Here is a 9,160-nt window from a genome sequence, read left to right as displayed (position 1 = left end):
GCACAGTATGTGATATAATATGCAATTTATTTTATAATACTACATTTGCTCTTGGCTGACTGTATATGCCTGACTTTGATGAATACTGTAAGCCAACAGTAAATAGCTTTTATCAATATTAAATATTACTGAGACAGACATTGCTGACTAATGTAAACACATATTCAGTGAGCGAGACCTTTTATCTTATATCTTTTCAGTGTAGAACGTTCTAAATTTTGCATAACCAACTGAGAAATGACCATATACCATTACTTGAGGAACAGCATTTTCTGTAACAATTGTTGCCACTTTTTTTTTTTACATCTCTGATTAACATTTCAAGCATGGAAAAAAAAATGTAAATGTTTTTTGTTGACATGAGTCCTGCTTATGTAGAATTGTGATATTTATAAACAACATTTAGGGCTCAACATTTAAACACTGAAGAACCCAATGACATGCATCCACCCATTCAACCTGACATGGAGAGAAAATATGAGCAACATGTAGAATAACTTAGATCAAGGGAGACTAGAATTTAACAAGAGCATTGACGTGAGAAAGCATCTGGCAAACCATTGTAAAATCCTCAGAGCTAAAAACTCAGACAGCCAGGACAGGGAAACGCTTAGTATTTACATTTTATTTTTCAAGTGATTCATCTACATAGATTAAGATTTCATGGCCTCGCATGACAAGTACTGTACTTGACGAAAGGATTATTTTCATCCTTTTAACAGCTAAACACTTGAATGACATTTCTGTACATTCTGAGAAATATTTAAACTGACAAGAGGTCAGGAATACAGCCCTACTATGGGGCCTCTACTCCCCCCTAAATCCTAGCTAACTTCACACAAAACCAACATTTTAAGCGGTTGAGAATGTGGGATTTTTTTTTTTTTTTTAAAGAGCATCATTTGACCATTTTCTGAACCTACAATACAGTAGATTGTTTTATTTTACTAACAAAAAGGGGCTGTAAATAAGCATCTAGGCAGTGACAACTCAATGAACCTGACCCACATTGAGTTGAAACAGGCTCCAGGATCTCTCCATGACCACTGAACACAAGAACAGGCCATTCTCCCCCACCAGTCACACACAGGTGTTTGTTTGTTTAGGAAGTGGCATGGCACATTAAAAGCAACTTGTTTTAAAGCTGTATAATATATTATAAAAGGGAAAATTCACATGAGAATAACAAATCAATGCTTTTCTTGAATGATTGAAGACAATAGAATAACTACATGTGTCAGAAGCAGTTTTAGCCCCCCAAAAATCTAGGGCTAAAACTCTAAGCACCGGTTCGAGTCACAAGTCCTAAAGTCAATCATTAAAGGGTTCGGAGCAGGTGTTACGAAAGTGTCCAGTCCTCATTCCTGCCATGGAGGTGATAAAGACAAAAATGTGTCAAGACCAAAATTACTCAAGACACTCAATCAAATGAACACAGAAGAAACATCAGGAATTACTTCTTTTTTTACTGCATGATCAATGTATAGAGTCTGTAGTTGGCCCCCAACTTTGCACTACCACCAATACTGAGAATTGTGTCAGTCTGTGGGATACATGATAAAGAGAAAGGAAATACCCAAAATAATCCTCACAGCATCACTGAGAATGACTCAATCTACTACTCTTCGGGCTACAGCATTCCTCAAACTGCCAGCAACTAAAGCATTTGATTGGAGCCCAGCTTTCCCTTCAGTTCATCACACTGGAGTCATCTAACACAAATGCATCAAATCAACAGATGGAGTCAAGAAACCCCCAAAACATCCTTTCTGTAGTGTAGAGAGCAATATAAAATCAAAGTGTCATTATTAGTAGTATTATAACACAAATCTTATCTAAAATTAACATGGAGTTAATTTTGGGACAATATGAGCGTTTTTCCCCATCTGATCCATGGGAAATATTACCCCTCCATCTTGAGAAGAGGACACTGGTTGTTCTTCCTTGATATTAGATTGGTATGTATGTTTCTTTACCCATCCAGAAAACCACTCTGCAGAACAGTTGGCCACTCTCAGCTCAATGTCCCAGAAAAGCTAACCAAATAGCAGTGCCACCACCAAGTCTTCTTGGAGATGTACCAATACATACTGTATGTCTATAACCCTTTCAATCAGACTTTGGTTTTGCAGAAGATTATCTAAATATATCATATAATCCCCCCCAGCTGCTTACAGTTAAGCACACTGGTAAAAATGTTGGTTGGTGACAGCCTGCAAGCAACACCAACACTATACAGAACACATAAAACCAGAGAAACTAACCACCATCCCTTGACACGACACATCAATAATGGTAGCAAACTAGAATCAATTCTTCCATATACAATTATTTCCATATGATTTGGAAAATGTACATTCACATGTCATTTAGCCGATGCTCTTATCCAGAGCAACTTACAGGAGCAATTAGGTTTAAGTGCCTTGCTCAGGGGCACAGACAGATTGTTCACCTAGTCGGCTTGGGGATTTGAACCAGTGACCTTCCAGTGACTGGGCCAATGATCTTAAATATCTAGGCTACCTGCCGCCCCAGGGCAGTTTCTCAAGGTTGAAAGATTAAACAGTTTACCCTAACTTTAAAATACAGGAGGAACACATTGACCCAAAGAATATCTAAACAGCATTCAGTGGTTTCAAAGAAATTTGAAAAAAAAAAAAAAAAAAAACAGCTGGTGTTTTTACTGGACTACTACTGGAGGTATAAAATAATCTTCTGCAATGGCGTCTCAAATCTAGTTCTCATAATTCTCTCCAGTTAATACACAATTTAAAAATAAATGTATAAGAGCAGACACACTCAACGTTTCCCTTGTGAAACACAAATAGAAAAACTTGACTTGACTAAGAACAGATAATAAGGTATCCTTCAATAACCACCTCATTCATCAACTCAAATTTACAAAATGGTCTTCACGGTTTTCTCTGACATGTACCATTGTTATAAGAATGTCAGTATGCTTAGACATTTAAACAACTTAGAAATGTATAATTTCATAAAATTGTAGCTATGACATACCTAATAATTTAATTGAATAAATAAAATGTGTTTTATTCATATGGTTTTACTGCGTGGTGGCTGAAACCATTCTCCCAATGCTGTGCCGTCTTCTCTACCCACGTTCTGTGCCTGTCCAACTGTATAGGCCAACTGGGGGCAAATCCTCAATGAGACAGAGAAAGATGAGAGAGAGAACATGAGGAGGGAGCGAGCAAGATAGAAGACAGAGTTAAAAGAGAAAGATAGTTTGGGTGTATGAGACAGGGCCATGGCCTGGGGCTGGTGGGGATGAGAGGGAGTCCCTCTCCAGGTCTAGTCTGTGCCATTCTTGGGGGCATTTGGGTTGACTGGCTGCTGGCCATCCTTGCGTGGGGGCATTCTCTCGTTGACTTTGTCCAGGCTCTGTGCCTCTGCAAAGTCCTTGATCTTCCTTTTGGGAGAGAAGCCTTGAATGGCTGGAAGGAAGAAACGAAAGAGCGACAATTAAAAAATCAAAAGGAAACAATGCTTTGAATACTTACACATTTCGTTAGTGAAAAATAGTTAGCCATTATACTGAACAAAAATATAAAAAAAGCAACAATTTCATTGAATTTACCGAGTTACAGTCCATTTGAGCAAACCAGTCAATTGAAATAAATGCATTAGGTCTTAATCTATGGATTTCACATGACTGGGAATACAGATACCTTTTATTATTAAAAAAAATGGGCCTCAGGATCTTGCCATGGTATTTTTGTGCATTCAAATTGCCATCGATAAAATGCAATTGTGCCCGTTGTCCATAGCTTACACCTGACCATACCATAACCCCAGCGCATACATAGCACGCTGACATCAGCAAACCGTTCACACACTCGACGCCATACATGGTCTGGGGTTGTGAGGCCGGTTGGACATACTGCTAAATTCTCCAAAACGACGTTGGAGGCGGCTTATGGTAGAGAAATTAGCATCCAGTTCTCTGGCAACAGCCCTGGTGGACATTCCTGCAGCTTGCATGTAAATTGCACGCTCCCTCAAAACTTGACATCTGGCATTGTGTTGGGACTTTTTATTGTCCCCAGCACAAGGTTAACCTGTGTAATGATCACTGTTCAATCAGCTTCCTGATATGCCTCACCTGTCAGGTGGATGGATTATCTTGGTAAAAGAGAAATGCTCACTAACAGGGATGTAAACAAATTTGTGCACAACATGAGAAATAAGCTTTTAGTGCATATGGAACATTTTGGGGATCTTTTGTTTCAGCCCATGAAACATGGGACCAACACTTTACATGTTGCGTTTATATTTTTGTTCAGTGTATTTGAAGGATCTGCTATAAGGAATTGTAGGTAAAACCTGCAAAATGAAACAATTTACAGCTTTTTTGTGCAGATTCTCAGTTGTGCCTTGATTCGGTCAAATTGTATGCCCTTAGTGAACTCCAGGTTATTTTGTTACCAAATGCAGGTAATAGCTGACAGACTGAAAACAGTGCAGACATACATTGAATACACAGAAACACAGCAAGTCGTATGGATAGAAACTGTACGGTTGGCAAAACCACTGAACAAGCTACAACACCTCATAGTGAATGTGGGACTTACTGTAACATTCCAAGTTCCAAGGAGAAACCACAAAGAAAACATATACAGTAAGTAACTATTGCATTTTTTCCCATAATGTTTCAAAGAATGTGAACATTTAGAATAACAGGAAAATAACACCCTAAAATGGTAGTTTGAGTTGATTTTATGATAATGTGATCTACAAAACTGCACTCAAATGGGCACTCTTGCACAACCAGAGATCTGGAGTTATAACTAACAGCTGAAGTGTCACAAACACCTTAATACCTCTTAACATCAGTGAGAAATGATTCATTGCAAGGAAAGGCAAACAGTGGTACTTAATAGGTGAGTCGTACATAAAACATGCTCAGATAAACATAATATCAATATCATTGGACAGAAACCAAACTACCGATACTACTTCAAAATGTGCATGCGGTCAAGGAGAGTATCTGAGTGCTAAGATAGTAACATGTCAACAGGAGCAGACAGTGACAGAGTAGCAACAGCCAAGTAGCATAACAGGATTAGACTGAAAATATCCCTGGATAGCCAGGAGGAGGTATATTCCATCTCCATTAGTGATGGGAGGGCTAGAAGTCTTCGCTGGCTTTGATCAGGGACCAGCTGCCTGGACCAGTGGAAAGGAAACCAGCAACCCCGACTCTCACCCATGTGGCCTCTGCCTACAGTTTGTCTACAAATCACTGCTAGGCCTAATGTCTGACTCTCTGTATCTGTGACGACTGTTTGGGCTTAGCCTTTATATTACCATGGTCCAGATCTTGCAATGCCCCTACGGCCTTAGGAATAACATAACTGTCTGGTGCAGGTTGAGGTTCAAGCTAGTTTTTCCTGCCAAATGAAGAGCCCACTGCTTGGGCATTTGAGTCCTATTATGTACACTACCATGAGTATGTGGACACCTGCTCATCGAACAAGTTATTCCACACTTATCTTGACAAACTATTTCTGTATGGAAATTGCTTTAGGCATGGGGGCATGCTGAAACAGGAACGAGGCTTCCCCAAACTGTTGCCAAAGTTGGATGCACAGAATTGTCTAGAAAGTCATATGCTGTAGCTTTAATATTTCCCTTCACTGGAACTAAGAGGCCAAGCCCGAACCATGAAAAACAGCCCCAGACCATTATTCCTCCTCCGCCAAACTTTACAGTTAGCACTATGCATTGGCACAGGATTCTTCTGACGGACTGCCAGATGGTGAAGCGTGATTCATCACTCCAGAGAACGAGTTTCCACTGCTCAAGAGTCCAATGGTGGCGAGCTTTACACCACTCCAGCCGAAGCTTGGCATTACGCATGGTGATCTTAAGCTTGTGTGCAGCTGCTCAGCTACGGAAACCCATTTCATGAAGCTCTCAACGTACATTTATTGTGCCGATGTTGCTTCCAGAGGCAGTTGTGAACTCTGTAGTGAGTGTTGCAACAGAAGACAGGTGATTTTTACATGCTATGCGCTTCAGCACTCTGGTCTCGTTCTGTGAGCATGTGTCGCCAACCACTTCACGGCTGAGCCGTTGTTGCGCATAGACTTTTCCACTGGGCAGCTCTCGCAGGGCAGAAATTGGGCAAACTGACTTGTTGGAAAGGTGGCATCCAATGACGTTGCAAGTCATTGAGCTCATCAGTACGCGCCATTCTACTGCCAATGTCTTTGGACATTACATGGCTGTGTGTGTGATTTTATACACCTGTCAGCAACAGGTGTGGCTGAAATAGCCAAATCCATTAGTTTGAAGGGGTGCATGCATACGAAGTATGTGAACCCTTTGGAATTACCTGGATTTCTTAATAAATTGGTCATCAAATTTGATCTGATCATCTAAGTCACAACAATAGACAGTGTGCTTAAACTAATAACACTGACATTAGTATTTTTCTTGTCGTCTATATCTCAGAAGACCTAAGATTAAGAATTGTTGACTTGCATAAAGGTGGAAAGGGTTACAAAAAAGAAAAAAATCTAAAAGCCTTGATGTTCATCAGTCCACAGTAAGACAAATTGTCTATAAATTGAGAAAGTTCAGCACTGTTGCTACTTTCCCTGGGAGTGGCCATCCTGCAAAGATGACTGCAAGAGCACAGAGCAGAATGCTCAATGAGGTTAAGAAGAATCCTAGAATGTCAGCTAAAGACTTGCATATTGTAGACTTGTCAACAGAGATGTTAGGTTGTTCCAGAGATGTATCTAAAAAAAACACTAAAACAAGAATGGTATTCATGGGAGGACACCACGGAAGAAGCCACTGCTGTCCCTGGATGTTCCACAGCGCTACTGGCTAAATATTCTGTGGACAGATGAAACTACAGTTGAGTTGTTTGGAAGGAACACACAACACTATGTGTGGAGAAAAAAAGGCAGAACACCAACATCAAAACTTCATCCCAACTGTAAAGTCAATTGGAGGGAGCATCATGGCCAGATTGCTATCATTGAAGGAAAAATTAATTCCCAAGTTTATCAAGACATTTTGCAGGAGAATGTTAGGCTATCTGTCCGCCAATTGAAGCTTAAGAGGTGATGCAACAGGACAACGACTCAAAACACAGAAATAAATCAACAACAGAATAGCTTCAACAGAAGAAAATACGCCTTGTGGAGTGGCCCTGTCATAGCCCTGACCTCAACCCAATTGAGATGCTGTGGCATGACCTCAAGAAAGCAGTTCACACCAGACATCCCATATATTGCTGAACTGAAACAGTTTCGTAAAGAGGAACGGTCCAAAATTCCTTCTGACTGCTGTGCAGGTCTGATCCGCAACTACAGAAAATGTTGAGGTTATTGCTGCCAAAAGGAGGGTCAACCAGTTATTAAATCCAATGGTTCACATACTTTCTCCACCCTACACTGAATATTTACACGGTGTGTTGAACAAAGACATGAAAACGTAGAATTGTTTGTTATTAGTTTAAGCAAAATGTTTGTCTATTGTTGTGACCTAGATTAAGATCAGATGTAATTTTATGAACAATTTATCCAGAAATCCAGGTATTTCCAAAGGGTTCACATACTTTTTCTTGCCACTAAAATATAAAAATATACATACCATTGAAGTCGGAAGTTTACATACACTTAGGTTGGAGTAATTAAAACTTGTTTTTCAACCACTCCACACATTTCTTGTTAACAAACTATAGTTTTGGCAAGTCGGTTAGAAAATCTACTTCATGCATGAGAAGTAATTTTTACGACAATTGTTCAGACAGATTATTTAATTTATAATTCACTTTATCACAATTCCAGTGGGTCAGAAGTTTACACAATAAGTTGACTGTGCCTTTAAACAGCTTGGAAAATGGTCTTTAAAAGCTTCTGGCTAATTGACATCATTTGAGTCAATTGGAGGTGTACCCGTGGATGTACTTCAAGGACTACATTCAAACTCAGTGCCTCTTTGCTTGACATCATGGGAAAATCTAAAGAAATCAGCCAAGACGTAGAGGTCTACAAAAAGAAATTCTGACAAGTCTGATTCATCCTTGGGAGCAATTTCCAAACGCCTGAAGGTACCACGTTCATCTGTACAAATAATAGTATGCATGTATAAACACCATGGGACCACGCAGCCGTCATACTGTTCAGGAAGGAGACGTGTTCTGTCTTCTAGAGATGAACATACTTTGGTGTGAAGAGTGCAAATCAATTCCAGAACAACAGCAAAGGACCCTGTGAAGATGCTGGAGGAAACAGGTACAAAAGTATCTAGATCCAGAAGAGAGGTCGACCGATTAATCGGAATGGCCGATTTCAAGTTTTCATAACAATCGGAAATCAGCATTTTTGGACACCGATTTGGCCGAAATCATCCAATTTTTTTATACACCTTTATATAACTAGGTAAGTCAGTTAAGAACACATTCTTATTTTCAATGAAGGCCTTAGAACAGTGGTTTAACTGCCTTGTTCAGGGGCAAAACAACAAATTATTTACTTTGTCAGCTCGGGGATTTGTTTTAGCAACCTTCTGGTTACTAGTCCAAAGCTCTAACCACCTGCCATAAATTGCACTCCACGAGGAGCTTGCATGGCAGGCTGACTACCTGTTACGCCAAGGTAAGTTGCTACCTAGCATTAAACTTAACTTATAAAAGACAATATTAACATAATCACTAGGTTGACATTAGTTTCTAGTGAATCCTGCATTGCATATAATTGATACGGTGCCTGTTAATTTCTCATCGAATCCCGGCCTACTTCACCAAACGAGTGATGTTTTAGCACCGTCGTTGCACCAAACCTAACCATTAACATCAATGTCTTTCTTTATAATCAATACACAACTATTTTTTTTAACCTGCATATTTAGTTAATATTGCCTGCTAACATGAATTTCCTATTAGGGAAATTGTGTCACTTCTCTTGCGTTCCGTGCAAGCAGTCAGGGTATATGCAGCAGTTTGGGTCGCCTGGCTCATTGCGAACTATGTGAAGTTCATTCATTCCTAACAAAGACCGTAATTATTTTGCCAGAATTGTACATAATTATGACATAACATTGAAGGTTGTACAATGTAACAGCAATATTTAGACTTAGGGATGCCACCCGTTAGATAAAATACGGAACGGTTCCGTATTTC

The 9,160-nt window shown here is 39.7% G+C and overlaps 1 protein-coding gene across 5 annotated transcripts in view; it reads right to left on the bottom strand.

Annotated features, from left to right (window-relative positions):
* Positions 1 to 605: 605 nt before the first annotated feature.
* The window catches only part of LOC124036504 (serine/threonine-protein phosphatase 2B catalytic subunit gamma isoform-like), a 46,165-nt gene continuing 37,610 nt past the window's right edge, over positions 606 to 9,160 (bottom strand). For 4 of the 5 annotated variants that reach the window (XM_046351169.1, XM_046351172.1, XM_046351170.1 and 1 more), the window contains one exon: positions 606 to 3,455. In XM_046351169.1, the coding sequence (XP_046207125.1) occupies positions 3,313 to 3,455 (143 nt within the window). In that variant the 3' untranslated portion in view covers positions 606 to 3,312. The remainder of the gene's footprint in view (positions 3,456 to 9,160) is intronic. The other variant, XM_046351171.1, reaches the window with a different exon arrangement.

This window comes from Oncorhynchus gorbuscha, linkage group LG05 (genome assembly GCF_021184085.1).
Source record: "Oncorhynchus gorbuscha isolate QuinsamMale2020 ecotype Even-year linkage group LG05, OgorEven_v1.0, whole genome shotgun sequence".
Taxonomy (NCBI): domain Eukaryota; kingdom Metazoa; phylum Chordata; class Actinopteri; order Salmoniformes; family Salmonidae; genus Oncorhynchus; species Oncorhynchus gorbuscha.
This window is presented reverse-complemented; position numbering and strand designations above follow the sequence as displayed.